The sequence below is a fragment of the Phaethon aethereus genome (assembly GCF_964289735.1).
Source record: "Phaethon aethereus genome assembly, chromosome: 3".
Classification (NCBI taxonomy): domain Eukaryota; kingdom Metazoa; phylum Chordata; class Aves; order Phaethontiformes; family Phaethontidae; genus Phaethon; species Phaethon aethereus.
In genome coordinates this window covers 113,423,565-113,444,355 of record NC_138576.1, presented here as the reverse complement: position 1 = coordinate 113,444,355, position 20,791 = coordinate 113,423,565, and the positions used below count along the sequence as shown (strand labels likewise).

The window sequence follows — 20,791 nt, the reverse complement described above, 5'->3', positions numbered from 1 at the left end:
GTAGATAAGTGTCTTCATTATACTGTGGCAAACTGAAGCATGGAGAAGCTTCCTGTAGGTGTTTTCTGCTGTCTTTGCTTTCTGCTTGTTGCTCATCTGGCCTGTTATTGGGCAAGTAACTGATTACTTTTTTTTCAGTGAGTTGAGGTGCTGTCAGGATTGCATCTTTTTCTAAGAAAGATCCTGTAGCATCCTGTTTACACCTCATCATCTAACACTTCAGCAGTTTCTAGGATTGAGAGTTTTTGGGTGGGTTAAAGAACATAGGAGACGTGTGGAACAAGTTAGAAGGTCTCTAGTGAATTAGCGGTAGGTAAACCATCAGATGTGCATAAAACAGGGCACATTCAGATAGTACGTAGTGTGTGTGTGTATATATATAGTATAGTTTGCCATTCAAATAGTGGTTTTAGTTATGTAGTACAGTTAGTTTTTTATGTTGCTGCAGAGCCTACCGACATTCCTGGTGGCCTGCCCTGCTGGCTGTTGGCTTGGGCTAAAAGATGTTGCTCGCTCACTGCTTCTTGCATCACGATGTGCCACGGCCCACGGGCCAAAGAGCCGGTTCCAAAGGCTGTGGTGGTTAACTGGCCGCCATGCTTGATCGTCCTGCAAAAAAGAACTTCCTAATGCGTTTCAGAAGCAGACGTGTCCTCTGCTTTCTAGGAACTGCCGTGCCTCCCTCTGAGCAGAAACGTGGTCTTCGTGCTACCTTTCTTGTGACCAGCCTGAAGGCTGGGAAAAGACTTGTGGCTGGTTGCTCTGGGGTCTAACAGACTGTGACCGCTCTGTGCCAGATCCGCTTGCCGGGAGGGTTTCCTTTAATGTGTGAAAGTGACAGTTATTTGCTTGTCTTGGGGGTTTTAAGATCTCACCCTCAATATGCCAAGGCCAGTCTTGATCCTCTTGTTGAGGCTGTCATAATGTTTGTACGTGCGTTTTTGATTCTATCGTACCGCAGTGGTTGTGGTCGTGAAGCAATCTGCGCTGCGTCCAAACCATGCTGGGGATATTTACCCATTTCAGGCGGCTTTTTGCTAACTGGATGATAATTGTAATTGCGGTAGTAGCAATTCTGATCGGTTTATACATGAAGTATCCTAAGGTAATTATCTAGGTGGATGATTGTCAGACGGGACCTTTTAATAGGCTGTAAGATGTACCTGACTAGCTTCTACTGGCTTTGACCTTGTGTAGTACCGGCCTCGTCTTGCAAGCATTTCTCTAGATGTGATTGTACCCATCTGCTTGAAGATGCATACCTGAACAGCTGCTTCATTAAAAGAGCAATTTGGTTTCTTTAAAAAGCACCAAAATACGCTGCTTAAAAAACCAAACCAATCCAAGACAGAAAAAAAAACAAAACCCAAATCCAACTTTGCTTGTGTTTCCCAGTAATAATTGTGATATGTAATAGGTAATTTTTTAGTGTTGTACTGAGTGAATATACATTTACGATCTTCTCTCTGAGCAATTTCAGTAAATACAGTAAATAATTCTTTAATAACTGATTTTCTCCTTTATGTTTTCAGAGGCAACAATTTTAAGCTATGATGGAAGTATGTTTATGAAAATACAACTCCCTGTTGTGATGCATACGGAGGCTGAAGATGTTTCTTTACGGTTCAGGTCTCAGCGTGCTTACGGCATTTTAATGGCAACTACTTCTAGGGAATCTGCAGACACCCTTCGTTTAGAGTTGGATGCAGGACGAGTTAAACTAACGGTCAACCTAGGTAACAAACTCTTCCTCCAAGAAATTAACATTTTCTTTACATTTTTCTTTTTGCTTGCAAACATTTATGAAACAGCCTGTTTAAACATTAAAAGTAAACTGAAATGGTATCTAAACACATGTCAATGCCACATTTGTGTACGTACATACACACACAAATACATGCCCATTATTATACTTTATTTTGTTTTCTTTTGCATTTTTGTATTCTTTATACAGTCTTAACATAATCCATCACGATATTTTTGTACTATTGTGTATTCTAAAAAGAGAAGACTGGTTCATCAGTGGTATTTTTGGGCTAAATTATTATTCTTGGTTGTGGAAGATTGGTCTCCCTCCACAGCTTCTTCACAGTAGCGATTCTACAATTTAAACATGCAAGCAGAAACGATGTGTATGTAGGTCAGTTCAGTTTTACGTTCGCCAATGGACATACGACATGCAAATGTATCGAAGAATTCCTAGTTTTAACACGGAAAATGTTGCAATTAGGTATTCCCACTGATGAACTTGTTGGTCTCCTTTTTTTAGGTGTCAAATCTATAGTAAATCCATCTCCTCTTTTTTAAACAATTCTGTAGCAGTATTTTTGTAGTATCGAACGATAACACAACCCTTCAATGCCCAAAGACTGCGGCCCTCAGCAAACAGCCGTGTGAACACAGGAGGCACAAGCCCTTTTACAGAAAAAAAAAAAAAAAATTGGTTTCCTGGTTTGAAATATGATGGACAAACTGTTAGGTTAGGCTTTTCTCTAGTTCAAAGAATAAATAAATTAAAGCACTTCTGCCGTGCTTATGAATAAATCCCAGTCAGGTCCTGAAAGCGAACAGAAGTAACGCTCAGCAAAGTGCGGACTCGGTGCCGGCATTCCCCCTCAGGGGAGTGCTGTTTTTAAAAGGAATTAAGAACTTTCTTGTTTTAATCGCACGTAAAACGAGTTCCAGAAAGCATGGGGGGAGGGGAGAAGGAAGTGATCACCCGACCCTGCGCCTGCTGGAGAGCGTTGCTCCCGAGAAACCCGCTGCCGCGGTACTCGGCTGCCGGCGGGCAGCCGGAGGAGCGAAGGGTCTCCTCGCTCGGGCCGCCTCGCCCGGGCCGCCTCGCGGTGCCCGCCAGTGCCGAGGCGGGGCTGCCGCAGGCTCCCGCGGCAGCGCTTTCTGTGCCAGGGGGAGTGCGGCTGCTGCTCCGGGGCTGTTTGCGACCACTTTTCTGATGCGGTTGACGACACATGACAAACTCAGCTATATGGAAACAAAATCTAGGTTGGATGGGATATATGTTCCTCAAAGGTATAAAGCAGGAGTAGCTGTACAAACCAAGTAGTGTGGCACAGACTTTTTTTTTTTTTTTTCCTTCTTTATAATAATAAATGCCCAGCAGAGAATCCTGCTACAGATCAGGTCATTCACTTTATATACAAAACACTACCCTCTCTCAGTTCTTGGCTACTTCTGTAGTTCAAGAAAGTAAATAAATCCATGCCCTAGCAATATTGTTTCTTCCTCCAACACCCCCTTTTTTTTTTTTCTTTTCTTTTCTTTAGTCAGGCAAGGAAATAATCTGAAAATAGACAGGATTCTCTAATTCTCAGTGTTTGGAAAAATGTGAATATCTTCTGTATATTAATGTAGCTTTAAATGTAGTCCCTGTTCATTCCTTAAGTCTACAGATTAAGAAAATGTAAACCCACAAAACCTTATTTATAGGCCTGAGTAACGAGCTTTGTATTTTACTACTTAGTTTTCGAAGATCAGCCTTTGAGGTATACTATACACAAGTTGTCCAAGATGTCTGGCTGTGGCCTGGCTTGCTCTAGGACCCATTGTGACGGAGCACTTTCTAATTGCATTGAGAGAAATTACCTGTTCTTTCACAGATGGGGAGAAAGCTGCAGCCTGCCTCAGTTAAGCATCTTTGACATTTAATCCTGATTTTTTCACTTAGATTTGTCACCATGTAGCTTTGTTTGAAATTGGCCATTTTTACCCTATTTGTCGTTTCTATTTATAAAGATCTATCGCAGTATATCTGGGTTATAACAGTATGTAAAGACTGATGATATGGAGTGGCCATATTTGCATGTGTCTGTCCCCGGAAGGGTGGACTGTGATTTTATTGGATGTCTGCAGCTGTTACCTTGAAGGATAAATTTTCATTTTTCATCTATTCTTCCCCATCTAGACTGTATCAGGATTAACTGTAATTCCAGTAAGTGCCTATTCAAACTTTTTAAAATGTTATTCCACCATTATAAAATATGCAAACTAGATGAAAAAGATTGTGGACAGCTTGCAAGTGCTTGATAATTTATTAATAAAATGTGATGATTAATTATCATTGTGTAAAAAGTCATCATATACTCTAGTGTGTATTTTTTGTCTTTCCCTTAGGATATAACTTTTGACTAGAATATGAAAAAAACGAAGTATTCTACAGGTTGTAAACATAGAGGAAACGGTACCTGTAGTACTGTATTATTTTAGGCAGGCTATTTTATTTACATTAGCCATAGAATTTTTGAACCAGCATTTCTAATAAGTTCTAATAAGTATTTTCCCCAGCATCCTCCTTCAAGTTTCCTTGACATTTTACCTCCAGCTTGTGGTGAGGCTGTTGGAACATAATTGTCCGTAGTTCAAGAATTCTGTTTTATAGTCCTCCTGGACAATTAACTGTATTTACTGGCTGGTTATAGCGCAATTGGTTTTACTAAATCTTTGTTTTATGGAAATGTAGTACATTACAATAAGGACATTATTAAGTCAGAGAATAACCACATTTCTATGATGATTTTTTACACTCTAATCATGTAAGAAACCTTAAATTGAACAATTTTTCTCTGTGATATGCATGTTTATGAAACAGAGGGAAACATTTGCCAGATGAATGGACTAAATTTTAACTTCTCTGATATTATTTGGATTAAGAGGCTATATTCTGAAAGGAGAAAAAGGACTGTGATTTTATTTTGAGTCTGTGGAATTCCTGAATGGTGTCAACAAAATTATTGATAGTAAGTATGGTAGATTTGAGCTTTGGGTTGTTTCTTCTTTCCCTTCCCAACAGGTTTTGCAGGTTAGAGGACTAGCTTTACGCAAATAGAAACAAAGCTAAACAACAAACTGCACAGGTAGAATTTGTACTTAATAGTTTCCCAAAAGATGTTAACATAACATCCCATAATAGTCCACAGAGAAAAACAGGGAACTGCTGTTATTTATAATGTGTCATCTGCTAATTTTAATTAATTAATTAATTTTTCAATTAATAACTTTACAGGACAAAAGTACAGCATTTGTATTAAAAAGGAAAGTTTTCTTAGGGCAAGATTTTAATCTAGACCATACAATCCAGACAGACTTTCCCATATAGTAAAAGAAATGCTTGTAGGTACCAAGGCAAGAAGATAGCTTCCTCATATTAAAAATAAAATAACATAACATAACATAAAATAAAATAAAATAAAATAGTTCAGTTATTCAATATTTCCTCTTGCCAAAAATGCCCATTATCCATTGCCAAAATGTGTAAGATAATGAAAAATCTTGTTAGTCTGCCACAGGACACTATTTTTTCCTCCTGATAAAGTCCCAATTAGAAAAAGTTTTCCAAGTATAAGACAAGCAGCTTTTTGAGCAGTAATGTAAGCAGAACTGCCTACTGCTGGTAAATTCCTTTTTCCCTAGGAAAAGCAATAATGCTTTTTTCTTTGATTCCTTAATGAAATTAGAAAATACCTCTGAAAAGGGATTTAGTAACATAGAAAAAAATCAGTAAAAAAGCCACAATACAACAGGTGTTTTGGTTTTTTAACCTCTCTTGGACAAAATGAGGTGTCATAAAAATAAATTAAAATGATTTCTAGGTTCCATTTTAAAGCAAGTTTTGGATCAAAAGAGAACCTGCAAATACAGAGTAAGCAATAAGCCTCCAATTAGAGGATTGTATACAGGATAAATATATGTACTGGGTTGAATTAGCAGTTACGAGCTCTTCTTGGTCTCATACAGAAGCAACATAACCTCTGTACAAAATATCCTTGGTATCAAATACTCATAAGTTATTTTTCTTTACAGTTTGTTTATAGACTTTTTGTTATTAGAAATGAACTTTCATGATTAGTTCCATCTCCCTTTGGTGCTTGTGTGCTGAACAGGTTTTTGTGAGCTTTCGGTACGGTAAGTACTACAATGCTTTCTTATCAGCACTCGCTGTAGTTTTTCAACAACCAGGTAACATTTCATGAGCAATTTCTGTGTTTTGATTTTTAGATTATGAAGAACTATTGCTCTAAGCAGTCTGTAGAAAATGCTTGCTTATTAGACAACGTAATGCATTTTAGTGGAACACAAACAATTTCTTTCAAAGCAACAGTATCCCAAGCTTGAGTCTTAATTTGCTAAACACTATAATAGTTCAGTGCCTAACTTGTTGAGTGTACTGAGAGCTGGATGTATATCAGTCCTGATTTTATGTTGATAGAAGGAAATCTGGTTTTCATGTTTGAAGAACTTTTTTCAGATTTTCCCATTTCTGTTGCCTAGAAATTAATCATCATAATATAATTTCACTGTTGGGACTGAAATATTATTTGTTATAGCTAGACTCGTAGCAGAGTTACGGTCAGGAATGAAGCTATCTGGTTTGAATTTAGAGAGACAGCTTTAAAAAAAAAAAGAGAAACCACACTAAACAAAAATTGATGTTTTGCTTGAGAGCGCAACAGAAAAATATGCATGTAAGCACCTTATTTCCTACAGTGAATTATAAACTTAGTGAATAAAATATTGCACCTCCTCCTCCTGCTTTCCCTTGAGTGCAGCCTGAAACCTGTCTTCTGCTCACTGCAGATCAAATGACGAACTGTTGGCTGGTCAGAGCTGAGATTTTGGTAGCAATTCGTTCTACACTTTGTCATGCCTTCACCTTTAGCTAATGTCTTGTGTTGCAGAAGAGGTGGCACTTTGTGGTCTTCCGTGTTTGAAATACAGACTTTTTAAAAACTTCAAAATGTTCATCAGATGTCAGGTTGCTACTGAGCTTGTGTCTCTAACAATATTGTAGACGCTGTTCACTTCACACCATTTTTATGGAACTGAGTGGCACACTGAAGTCAAACTATTTTTATTTTGTGCTAGGTTAGAAGATCGGTATCTTTGTAAAACCTTACACTACTAGAAATTCTGCATGTCATTCCAAAAATACCATTGCTGAAATGTTGGTTTTGTACATCCTTAAATCACTTTGTTGTGTTCCTCAGTCCTGTGAGTTTACAAAACAAAATTGTCTGTCAGGCAGTGAAATAAATGGTCCGTATAAACTGCAAGTACCTTTAGGTCAGTGTTCAGGCTGACATCAGGAGAAAGGGGAAAACTCATGTTATGAAATGGCTACTATGGTTTCAGTATTAGTTTTCATAGACTGAGAAATTCATTTAAAAATAAAACTAAGGTGAATGGTGATCGCTCAGATAACATGGATGTGCAGCATTTCTTGGCACTAGTCTTTCTGTGAAAAGAACTGTGAGTTGATTGCTATACAGCTCTTATACATTATATACAAAAAAGATGAGCTAATCCTCAAAAATTGCCTAAGGAGAAATGCTAAAAAAAAAAAAAAAAAAAATACATTTCTCCCTTTCAGAGAGGGAAGTAATTGTTACCCTTTAATTGCAGACTGTAAAGCATAAATTATAAACATCAATGAATCCTATGGAATTGAATGGGATTTTTTCCTAATATTTCTTAAAGACAGAACTTCATCCCATAAAATTTACATGGCAGATCAATAACAGTTTTTGAATGACTTGCGAACAAATAAAGGTGTGCTGTATTTCCATATTTTTCACTGCTGCAATGTTAAGGGCTACTATCTTGACTTAATTTAAATTCCTTTTTTTTCCGGTTTTAATGCTTCCAAAACACTAGCATCTGAAAAATTCCAGGTACCTGTAACTCTAGAGCTGCTGGGTTTTATGTGTAATATTCTTTTTTCGCAGGCATGTGCAGTCTTACATGTTATTTCATCTTTTGTCGGTTTTTTTTTCATTGCTATCATTTCTGAAAATAAATTGCCTACATTTTTATATGAGTCAGCAGAGTAGGACCATTGGATTTTTGTTAAATGATACATTATACAAATAATAATGTTAACTGTTAACTGGTAAACAGCTGGCTCTCATTTCTGAATCTGATACTTTTGTTCAGTATGAAAAGACATAGGATAATACTTGTTTTGAATGCTGCTCTGAAAGATTGCTCAACTAGTGGCACATGGTGCGGGAGTGATTTAGGTCAGTCCTCTGGACCCAATATTGCTTCTGTACGCAATAATTCATAGAGTAATATTACTGAATTCAGTTATACTCAAATGCAGGACTGTCATAAAAATAAATAAGAATTGCAGAACGTTAGGAAGCAGGGAGCAGAGAGCACTGTGGCAGTATATGTGTATACTGTTCCCCAGGGACTATATCAGCTGGCTCTGCTAACTGGCTGTCCATTTTTCCAAATTAGGAACAATTTCCAGGGCTTTGAGGCTTTTCTGTTTGTCCTTCTAGTGAAGTGCCCCTTCACTTGTATTTGCATGCACACCTCCTTCTGTGTCTAGCTAATTCTTCATCCATTCTCCGTATCCTTCATTTTTTGCTCTCATTTTATTTTCTCACTCCGTTTAATTTCTCTGTTTTCCCCTATAATCCTTCATCTCTTTTCCTTGTTTTGTATGTCCATCCTTTTGAAACTTTGCTATTCTGCAGATGTGCACATTACAGATGATTAAATTAAATTATTCTGTTTGGAATGTATAACATCTGTTACTGAAGCATTTTTTTCTTGTCAAGGTATCCTGCAAATCCACAGCATGACAAGGAGCTATGTCAGATTATTGGTAAATAACAGGAGAATTACATGTATTGAAGAACAATAATGGTGTTCAGTTACAGTATATTTTCAGTTTGCACGTAGATTTTAAGCAGCAGGAAAGCTTAAATGAAGCTTTTCAAAATCCTTTTGAAAGCTACTGCTTGTAAAAATGCATTTTGTTGCAAAGTCCAGAGTCTTCAGCTGTGCTTTTATGGATATAATCTACTATAAGCAAAATCTACTGCGATGAGCGAATCCCTAATACAATTCCATGTATTAACTTCTCACTGTCTGCTGAAAAGAATGTTTAGAATATATTATTTGCTCTTTTTTTGTTGTTGTTGGCAGTAGAAAATCATTAAAATGATACAATATTGTAGCTCCCCCCAAAATATAAGATTTTATATTCTTACACAGTACTTATGAGTTGTGTGAGGTGGTTTTGATCTTTTTCTCATTCAGTATGGCTGACAGCCTACTAAAAAGATGTAAAAGAGCTTTGCCATAGAGGACAAACAGCAAATCAGCAGAGTACTTTCACTGCAAGTTCAGTCAGGGGCTCTCCTCTGTTTGTGGTGAAAAGTTTGAAATAGTAATTTATAATTTTTTTAAAGCTTTGGCTATACTTTGCAAATTTAGAACATGGGGTCATTGGATTCCTTCCCATTCAGCAATATCACTTTAAAGACCCTTTTTTACATGATTTCCTGAAAAACAGGGTGTGCTGATTTGCCACAAAACTGAAAACATACATGGCCCTTTTCAGTCAAGTTCTGATTATGATCTACTAGTTGCTAATAGAAACCATCATCTGAATTTAATCAAAGGAAATGGGTTGAAAGACATACAAAAAAGGAAAACTGCTTCTTTGCTCATAGCCTCTCATTGGAGTCCTTAGTATTTAGTCCTAAAGCTGCATTAATACCATCCTGTATCTTGTTTCAGGAACTCTGTTGTGAAGTGGGGTTGAAAATAGCTAGGCTAGGAAGAAAAATCATGTTTGAAAGCAGAAGCTGAAGTGACAGCCCATAGTTTATTCTGCACAGCCACAGAAGCCAGTTAGGAGAGATCCTTCTGGTTCCTCATTCTCTGGTAAATATAGGGTGAAAAGAAGTGATGCCGCACAGGTTACGCTATGTAAGCCCATCATATTAGTTGACTCACTGGAGGTGTGATGGAAAAACCATTCACCTCTTCCTGCAGTCTGCTTGCCTGCTGGAGAAAAGTAGTAGCTGTTTCCCCTCACTTGTAACCTGTTTCTGCTCCTTGGGAGCACCTAGGGCAAGGTCTATGTCTTGGCTTTTTTTATGAGAAGTTGTAAATATGCAGTAGGAATTTCCCAAATGCTGATACGTGTTAACACTCAGAAATATTTCTGAGAAAGTAATCTCTGCTCCTTGAATGGTAGGAGTGACTTAGCTGAGAATGCAAAGGGAACCAGCAGGGCCACTGCTGATCATTTTTCAAATGCTCTGTATACAGTCCTTTGGGGTTTGTGCTGCAGAATTTCATCTGTCTTTTTAAAAGTTTTTCATTTACTTTAAAACTGTGTTCTTCTAACCCTCTTCCTGTCTGCTGGTCCTGCTCTTGCATTGCCTATTGCTTTGCTGCTAGCACAGATGTTCAAGCGTCCATGTGGTGAACTTGACTAAAGGAGTGACCCATTAACAAAATTGTTAATTTTAATTTGCAGCAGTTTTCTAAGCAGTTTTATCATGACACATATGGCACCTGCTGTAGAATAAAACGAGAGGGGGGAGGCAGGAATGGTGTGGAGACCATAGAAAAAAAAACCTCTAGTAGGGAGAGTGGACTGCTTTTTTCAGCAATGCAGACTTATGCTGCCTCAAAGTGAATTCATCCGGCCTACATCTAAGCAAGAACATCCTGGGAAAATACATGTAATTTACAGAAAGGCAGAAATATCACTTCTTGAGATGTGGAATGCTTAATCTGTATCAGTTAAGGAAGAGATATTTCAGACATCTGAAGGGAAATGTTGGAAGGTTTGCTGGGTAAATGTCGGCATCTTTAGTTACATACATCACAAGTATTTTCCCTCTCTCCTGAATTTGGCTTATAAAACAAGCTGTAAGTTGAACCTAGGAAATATCTGAGGTCCAGTTTTAGGGAGTTTCAAGCTCGAGGGAAAGCCGTTGAGTATCAAGAAGAGGATACATATTAGGAGATGCACAGGTTTGCAGTCTGTTTTGTGTTGTGGCTTTTTGTGAAATTTCATATGGATGTAGTTTGGCTTGAGAGAGGATTTTGAGAAGGTAACAGTGACGGTATAGTGGACTTCGGAGTGTGAGCTCTCCCCCTTAATAGGTGATTAAAAAAAATCAGTCTTGTGATATACTGATTTCTCAGCTAAAATGTATGCTATGGTAAACACAGAAATCTTGCGCAGAAATACTCAAGTTATCTAAAAGGCAGACATCTTTACCCCCTCCTTATCCCGTTAGAATTGTTAGAAGAAAAACAAAAAAAAAATTAGAAGCTTCAGCTAATAAAGGACATAGAAAAACTTGAATCTTGAGAAGACTCTTGTACATTTGTCAATGCCAGTGGTGAGGCCTCCATAAGTTCTCCTCTAGCTCAGAGGTGAATCTGCTTAGCTGGAGCATGGGAGAGAATTACCATATTAACATAGCAAACAAAACCTTCATTAAAGTGAAAGTAAGTGCTTTAGATTTGCTGGTTGACCATTTAAGGGTCTATCGTATTTGGTTTCAAGGTCGGCTGCTAGGGATTGAAGGCTTCGCTCTATCAGTGCTTCCAGCCTACATGAAGGACAGCAATAAAGTTTATTTCCATGCCTGCATTCTACTTGCTGCTTATAAAAGCTCATCTGTGTTTGATTTTTCTTAGCTAGCAGAGGGGAAAATTGCCATTAGTCTTCTGGCAGACTGTCAATAAAATATCATTTTGAGTTCTTTTACTAGAAAACCCATGTTTTTCTTTTTTGTGTGTATGCTTCTTTCCTTGCTTTCACTCTTTTCATCCATCTTATTTTTAAGTCCCACATTCTGCTTATGGTACTGTAAAGATACAAGTGATTGAATGGGGGCCTCAATAATCAAATATATAATGGTACTATATCTGTGGCTTTCTCAAGGCACAGTAGTGTGCTCTGCAATAGCCAAACATAGTAAAAAAGGCAACAGTAAAAGCTTAATGTGAATTTGAAAATTCATACAATAAGGATAGTTGCCCTAACTGGTGGTGAAAAAATCATTAGGTTAACATTCAGATAAAGACTTGTTTTTTTAGCACTACCACATAAATGTTTTCAGAAACTTCTTTAAGATTGCTGAAAAGTAGTAGACTTTCCAGTTGTGATATTTCAGTGTATAGTTCAATTTTATAAGGCCAGATATAAATAGCTTTCAATTTAGTGTATATATGAGGCTATATGGGTCAGGACCATGGTGTGGTTATATATCAGCTGACTCTGAGCATTCATATACTGCCAAAGTATTACCAGCAGAGCCCAAGGGCATGGTGTGGAGTTGACTGAAGTTGTTCCCTCTGAACCTTCAGGCTGAACTCTTAAAGGGGAGTGAGGAGCAGGAGATCCTCCAAAATACTAAGTATGAAGAGAGGACTCTTGGAGTATAGAAAAACAAAGCATGTAACCTGTCATTTTACCAATAGGGACAAAGCAGCTCCCAGGACATGCTAGATCTATAAGAATAGATTGCCTTGAATTAATATATCCTGATTTATATGCAAGGGAATTGTATGTGTCTAGCTTATACTAGTCCTATCAAATCTTTCATAAAAGAACTTTTCGGAAGAAGTAGACTAGGTCTTTCTACTATTTTAATGGGGGAAAAGCAGTAGAAAGTAAGTTTTTCCTGTATAGCAGATCCTAAATTTCCTTATTTTACTTTTATGTTTTTCTCATTTAGCTTTTGAGAAGCAAGATGACTTAACCACATTTCAGGACCAGTGATTTAAATTATCCTCATATTTTTTTTCATGACAGAAAGTAGGTGTTACAGTCTAATCTTTTTGGGATATTGAGGAGCGCTGTTCTAATCAGTAGTAGCAAAGCAATTGAATACTGTTTTCTTTTGGAGAAGAATATATAAAAGCTAATGTAATGTCATTCATATTAGTGAACTAGGCTACAATGGCAGTCATTTTACAGTAAAGCTCTGCTACCAAATGGTCCCACAGGAATCTCTACTGACATATTCAGAAATGATTGAGAGAAGAGGAGGAACACTGAGATGGTAGTATTTGGAGATGCAATGAGATTATTTAGGAAAATCAAATGAAATGCTGCATGTGAGAGTTTTCTGAAAGGTTTCAAAACACTGAGTGACTGGATAGTTAAATGGTAGGTGGAATTAAATATCTATATGTACAAAGTGATTCGTACTAGAAAAAGTAACCTTAATTATGCAAGCGCAGCAATGGAGTCTATTAGCATTGAGCTGAAGAAATTGTGCAGTCATTGTAAATAGCTCTTGTAAAACAGATCAGTGCTCAGAAGTGACCAGAAATCCCAAAGGATGTTAGTAGCTATGGGGACAGGAAGTAAGACCAGAACATAAAACAGCATTATGCTATTGTGCAGTTATTGTTTGTCCACATCTTGAATGCTGCATGTGTGTTTGGTTCCTGTTCCTCATGATGAACTTAAATAGGAGGAATACAGCGCACTGCAATAGGGATGATTCCAAGTTTGGATTATCTTTCCTACATGGAGGAGCTAGGCAAGCTAGGGAAAAAAAGATACCTGGGAGAATATGAGTATATTTTTATAAAGATATGATTATACAGCCATAAGAAGCATCAAGAAGTAGTATGAAATTGAAATACATCAAGGACTTTTTGTGATAAGGCAGCTGCTGTAGCTCCAGTAGTCCCTCAGATGTTAGTCACTGGAAGATGTGGCTGTGTTAGAGCAGTAAGTACTGTGCAGTGGCCCTGCTTTTCTTCGCTGCAGGGGGAAGCACAGTGCTGAGCTAGCGGGACTTCTGGCAAGGCCACCCTCATGTACTCAAACAGATTTTTTTAACAGAACAAAAGTTTGTCATTGGTGTTGAAGTTGATGATCTAGATGCAGCCTTAGCTCAGAAAGTCTATAAACTAATAGCTGCTAGAAGCTGGCAGCAAATAGGGGAAAGTCCCTTAATATTGTTCCTTTTGTCTCTAAACATCAGTTGCTAGTCATCATCAAAGGCAGAATGCACGACAATACAAAACTCAGATGTAGCATTCAGTGTAGCAGCTTTTGCCACGCATCATTTCGCCTATTTCGCAGCTTCTTTTCCTAATCATTTTATCACTGGTTTATACCCTGTATTCAGAGCAAACAGGAAATTGCTGGTGAAAGTAATATATAAATCTATCCTCAGCTGGGTTGTATACAGTCATTCTAAACTTTGTAATCAGTATCTATGAAGATTAGAATATTACCACACAGCTGTCAGCAGATGACACAAGCCAATATTTCAGTAAATTCTCAAATCATTCTTAGTTAACTGACAAAACCAGTCAAATTAGGATAAACCATTAATTAATTTGGCTATTTCATATGTACGAAGCATTGTGAATATTTTTTTTTACTTAGTACCAAGAGTGTTCTGCCAAGAAATTTTGGTCTGTAGCTCTTTAAAAAGAAAATCATTGTTAGCAGTATTAAGAAAAAAATAACAGTAACTCAGCACTGCTCTGTCGATAATGCTTCTAAATTTATACTCAAATTGGAAAGACTATCAGACTTCATGTATAAATACCTTTATTCACTTTTCACATTATTCATCATTTGTTCCTAAGGATTCTCAGTTTCTAAGAAATAATGCTATCAATACCTTCCTGGAAAACATTTAGAAGTGTTTATAAATGAAAACTCTATGGAGAAATACTATAGTCTTTCTATTATAAGTTTACAGTTTGAAGAGGTTTTTTTTCAGACAATAGAAACTTAGGGTCTTTTTCCAAACAAATCTGTCTAAAGAGATACTAAAATCATTAACAGTTTAGTTCAGAAAGTATTTAAATATATTAAGAACATTCATAGGGATTTTTCTGAATACAATGCCTTACTGAATCAATGCTGCTGTGCTTATCTCCAGAACTTTTCAAGGAAAACCAAACAAATTGCCATCTCTCTGCAGGTAGATACTGCTTTTTTGATCAATACATCAGACTCTCACAGCCATCTTTCTGTCCTCATATATACTTGTAAAGAATTCATGTAATGAGTGTTTGGGTTTTTTTAATAAAATGGATATATGCAGCTAAGAGATAAGGGAGAGGGGAAATACAGAATCGGAGAGAGTGAAATTTGAATGGGATGTCTCATTCTCACTGAAACAGCCAGTGAGCATTGCAATAGGTTTAACATATGTTGAGGTGAATTGCCAATTTTCTGTCTGTCCCTCTCATATTAATAGGTATTATTAATAGAACACTTCTACATTACAAAAAAAAAAGGCAACCAACTTCAGTGAGGGTCAGATCAGATCCTATTTCTCAGTTTGGTGTGATTAGCAGAACCAGGCTGCTTAGGGAAAGCTTGACTTACCTCTTCTTAAATCAAAGAAAGGGGAAAAAAAAAGAAGAAAAAAAAAAAAGGGGGGGTACCAAACTAAAATTTTGCTTAAATTAAAAATATTTTGATGCACTTATACATTTGTACTGCTGGAAGTCTGGAATAAATCTCTGGTAAGCAATTCTCTTACTCCTTAAGCATTAAGATCAGTGTCATCTAATTATAAACAGTAGTGAACAGCACATGGGCATAGAGCCTTTGTCTTTTCCATATGTAGCACTCCAGTACAGAAGTAGAGTTCTCTGCCTATTTGCGTAAGTACGCAAGTTCACAGAACTTGGTTTCTGAGCCATCTGAGGCATTTTGATGGCCCCTCCTTTATTGTGTCTGCAGAAAATATTGTGTAAGTATGTATTAGTTTTAGCTGTATGTTTGTTTCAAAAAGGTGGGCTATTTTATTATTGCTTCACTTCTCTGCAGCAAGTCATCATTTCATAAATTCAATCTTGATGAAGTCTAACAAGCATTTAGCTGTAGTATTATTCTCCATTAATGTTATAAGAACAATAATTCATTTTTCAGTGTGCTTTTTTTGAAGAGCTGATAGTGTTAAAAACACCTACCCAGTGCATGTCACTGATGACCAGTTTCTTACATTAAAAACACTGACTTGTATCTAGAGCGTTTTGCATTTCTGTCTATTAAAATGCATGAAACATCTATCATAACATTTTAAGCACTCAGTAGCTTATTACTGGAACCACATAACTGCTTCCTTATTATCTCTTCTTGGCAACGACTTTAACAACTACCTGAATATAATCTGTGAAAATTTCCATCCAAGCACATTTCTTTTTTGGGTGACATGTCAAAAGGTTAACTTATGCTCCCTTGCAGCTGATTTCTAGACCTCAATCTATCAGACAAGTCACTTCAAAGGAGATACTGCTCTGTTGAGTTGAGACATCAAGATAAAGTTGGCTTTCTGAGATGCAGTCCCCTTTGGGAAGCGTGCAAAGAATTCTTCAGCAGTTCTTTGTCTAGGCAGTCTTGAAGCAACAAGACACAAGATGAAGACCAAGACATGGAATAAGAAAAAGCTATTAAAGAGGGATCTGTGGTTAATGTAGCTTATACTAATTCTCATTCATTTTATATTCTGTGGGATTTTCCTCCAAGAAATGAAGCGCATGTATGTAGAAATAACATTTCATTAGTTAAAAGTTCCTCTCTGTCTCTGCACATTAAGTCTTTTCTTGCTAATAATAGAATCTGTCTGAAAAAGAAAAAACAAATAGGTAAGTCCACAATCCCATCTTTCACTCACATGCCATGAACTGTTTACATGTGACTTGTGGAAGTCGGAACAGAAATGAAGAATAACAAGTGTAGATAATATTCTCACTACCATCTAAGGAATTCTAGTTTTACCAAAATTTAAGCACTATAGTTGCTGAGTATAGGTGAATGTTACATGTTGAATTTGTTTTGCTATGTAGTATTTCAGCAGCTTGAAAGCAAGAATGCTGTTTCCTGGGAGGGAACAATGTACACTGTGGCCTGTCAGGGCAAGAAGTATTCTTGCATCTCCAGGTAATGTTTTGCAGGTGGTGGAAGACGCTTAGGAAGTCAGTTGACAGGCTAATCGGCTATAAGTAAGAGCAGCAATAGCTTAGAAAAGACTACAATGTGGACTCTCGATTTCCTAAAACTACATAAACCAAGATACAGAGTGCACCTTAAAGTGCAAGTAGGAGCTTCTCTCAAGATTCTTACTTGGTTTTTTCAATAACAAAATTGTCATTCACTGACACTGAGCACAATCCTTAAGAGATAACAAATGGCAAAAGAGCATTTGAGAGATTCTCTCAATGTTGAAATCAATTCCATCTACTCAATTTTAAAAATCATGTTGTTTTCATTTTATGTGGGCATGGAAGAAACAGAGCAAGCAACAGCCTGGAAATAACAGATAGCAAAAGTGCTTGACTGTACCTATTGTTAGCATGCAAATGCTTGAGCAGCCATAACTGCAAAATGAAATTCTCAAAAACTTGCAAGTGAACAATGAAAAAGTGAAAGTAAAACTTGCTATTGCAGATGTCACAGTTAACTTCAGTTTCATTTAACCACCATAAATATATGTCTGGCAGAGCAATAGGTTTAGAAGCAGCTGAAAAGTAGTGTGAAAAGTTTGATGCAGAATGTAGAAAAAGGCCTTGTTTGCAGGAAAGAAACACACATTGGTCTTTTGGGTAAGAAATCACTTGAAGAAGCTGGAAAAGTTGCTGAAAATTTACCTTTAATAAAATGCCATATTAAAGTTATGCAAACTGTCTCAAACATAAGTCGTATCTAAGACAATTGAGTGCTTTTTTTTCCAACAAAATCTTTATTGGAATAAGTATTTAGTAATTTTTAAAATCTTATTTCAGGCTCTGGGATCCTGCAAAAGTATGTCCCTATTTTTATAGAGAAATTTTTATAGGTTCCCTGATAATTAGTACTCAGATTTGCTTCTTGCAGATAAGAAATATCAGACCTAACTCAAAACTGAAAGAAACATTTAAAGAATGTTTACAATATTGTCTGCAATTTCAGTCTGAAAAATTCAGAGTCTTTTTCCTTTAAAAAAATTTTTTGTTTATAAGAGAACTCCAAACAGCTGTTAATATGTATTGTTTACCCTTTTTAAATAGTACAGGAGCATTGAAATGTTAAGATACGTATTCCTTTATATGACCCTGCTACTGTTAATATGCTAAGTGCTCTGCCCTATAGCCCAGATCATTGAGAATATCAGGAATCTCAAATTCTGGATTAAACCTGGTGCAGCTGAGCTGGTGGCTCTTCAGAAGTTGAAACGGTCTAAAAGTAATGATGAACTATTACACTGTAGTGATGAAACTTTACAAGAATAAATCTGGAGCAAGAATGACATGACATGACATGACATAGTGATGAAGAAATACAATAGCTTAGGAATATACAGGAAAATGAGCATAGGCCTTATGTGTCGTCTATTGTGTAAGTCAAAAAAAACCAGAGACCAAACCCATACCCATCAAAGTCAGCAGAGGCTATTTATAGAACAGAGATCACCCTTTGTATTCATCTATTTGTAATTTCTGAAAATAATCTGAAATGTCTACTTTAGTACTCCTTGCTGACTCCTGTCTGCGTAGAAGCATCCAAGAATAAGCAGTGTCAAGAAATTGTGCTTTTCGATACATGATGAGTATAAAAATATTTTAAAACATTTAAATGATAATCAACAATCACAAATCTTTAAATATTATTCTCTTTACCCTTAACTAGGCATAATGTTATAATCCATCATTTTCATTTAAAAACAAAAGAAAAAGAAAGGATATGAGTGTGAGATTTAGTTGTTACTGTTCTATAACAGCTGTGCCTTGGGATGAAGACACCTGTAAATTAAGAGGAGCTTATTCTTAAAATAAAGTCACAGTCCAAATTATTTTCCTTTCTGTGCCAACTAGTTACCAATCTGCTTATTCTTAAGAACAATGTGCAAGATGTAAGGGTCAATGCAATATTTAAGTGGTTTTTTTTTTCTGTTAAGTTTTGCCTAAACATAAAGGTAATGGGTGTTTTTGATAAAAAGGTAGATTATGGACAAGCATACTTAAGTTGCACTTACTTATATTTTTAAATGTCCTTCAGAGTTTTGACAGCCCCGGTTTGATATAAATGGGTACAGTCAATATCAAAGACAGAAAGGCCAATGTGTGATCAAAGCTGTTTGTGCTTCTTTCCAGTTGTCAGTTACAATTTAACCAAAGTACAACAAATATTCCAATTCTCTCAGGAAAAAAAGATTAAGTGTGTACCAACCTTTTCTGCAAAAATCACTGTAAGTTAGGTTATTTTTCCTTCACTGGGTTTAAGTGGAAAGAAAGAGGGCAGGCTTAGCAGTAGAAAACAGTAGCACAGGTTCTTCAGACTCATAAAGTGTGCCTGCACCGTCAGGGTACATTTAGAGATCTGCTATATCTGTTCCCTATAGCAGCTGTGTATCTCAGTCTCTTTTGTATTTATTAGCTGAATGACAGCGATTTGCAGATCAGCAATTAAGGTCCAGATTATCAAAGTTATTTAGATAGCCATCCCATGGTGAAATCCTTCCTCCAAGTTAGAATGCCTCCAAATCTCTTGGGTTCACGGGAGACAGCAAAGTTCCTCTGGAAGCTGAGGCACTGTGTTTGAATAGTAACTCGTAGAGGCGATGTCAAAGGAAAAGGAGATTGCCAGGTATATCATTCTCCATTTCTTTGAAAGCTTAAAGGAATATTCTTGCTGTTTCTAGAAATCCAGAACAGGGAATGTGTGTGTTTCTGCCTTTGTGTTTTGTAGGGTTTGGGGCTTTTGGTTTGGGTAGTCAAGAGAAGAATAATGAGTCTGCTGAGGTAAAAATCTAACTTTTTTTTGGGAAAGCAGAAAATGAACTCATTTTAGGACCACTTTTTTCTCCTTAGTTTAAGACCACATCTCACGCATCAGTACTATTGACAGAACTCTGAATTCACACAGAGTTAATGAATATTAGAGAACCTGGCTGCCATTACAGTTATATCGGAAGAATGAATATTTACTTCAAAAAATTGAATTCCAGTATTGCTTGAAATTGGGGTTTCATGTCTTGATACTGTTTTACACAGGAGTTCCGAAGTCAGTTCTTATGATTTTCAATCCTACGCCCATTATAGGAGGAAAAAAAAAAATCAAACACTGATAACTCCAGATGAATTAACCATTCTTTTCTCTGCCAGTTTTACAAATTTTTTGTTAAATAGGACTTAAAATGAATTTTTCGTTGAAACAAACTTTCAGTATAAGAAAGTTCTCCAATGCAAACATTCCGCATAGGAAAATTTCAGTATGGTAAACGAATTAAAATTTCGCATTTTATTCTTCCTTGTACAGTACACTAGCTTGTAGTAGATTATCCTTTAAAAACCAAACAATTTCAGTTATCAAGCCAAATTGATTTCTTTTCTTTTTTTTCCACCCTTGTATTATTCAGTGTCACTGTGTGTCTAGGTAAGTTGTTGCAGTGACTCAGTCATGGTTCTTCAGGTTCGTCCTCTCCTTGGTGGCCAGATTTTCCAGCTGGCTTCCCTTACTGTCATCCTCTGAGTTCTTTTCTCAGGCTTGGCTACAGGAGTGTTCTGGGAGCTGGCTGAGAAAATGGGGTAGCAGGCTTGTGAAATAGCTGCTTTCCTAGTGTACTGCAGTCTCTTAGGTAGAATGAAGTCAAAGATTTTGATCTGAAAGTGTTTGTGTTAAGTGCACCTTACTTAAAACGTATTCAGCTTAAAATTCTTGGAATTTGTCATGATAGAAGCCATGTCAAACTAAGGTGAAAACAAATTAAGATTTACTAAATGTCACACAAGTAGTTTGTGGAAGTGAATCTGCTGAATACCAATTCAGAGTCCTGGGATTTGGAGGCACTTTAAAAAATTTAGCATGATTCAAAGAAAGGTATGACCTTACAGTGTGTTTGTAATGCTGCATGGTCTTTGCAAGTGCACATTTTTTTACTTGCATAAAAAAAATAATCATGCACTGAAACTTGCTTTAAATTAGCATAGAATTGCCATGTGTTGAAAGCTAATGCTCACCTTACCTACAGCGAGGTTAATTGACAAG

At 36.8% G+C, this 20,791-nt stretch overlaps 1 protein-coding gene across 24 annotated transcripts in view; it reads left to right on the top strand.

Moving 5' to 3' along the window:
- Positions 1 to 20,791, top strand: part of NRXN1 (neurexin 1) — a 744,403-nt gene that overhangs the window by 315,714 nt on the left and 407,898 nt on the right. For 16 of the 24 annotated variants that reach the window (XM_081997808.1, XM_081997806.1, XM_081997801.1 and 13 more), the window contains 2 exons: positions 1,533 to 1,736; positions 3,923 to 3,949. In XM_081997808.1, the coding sequence (XP_081853934.1) occupies positions 1,533 to 1,736; positions 3,923 to 3,949 (231 nt within the window). The remainder of the gene's footprint in view (positions 1 to 1,532; positions 1,737 to 3,922; positions 3,950 to 20,791) is intronic. The other 8 variants (XM_081997814.1, XM_081997813.1, XM_081997811.1 and 5 more) reach the window with 1 other exon arrangement.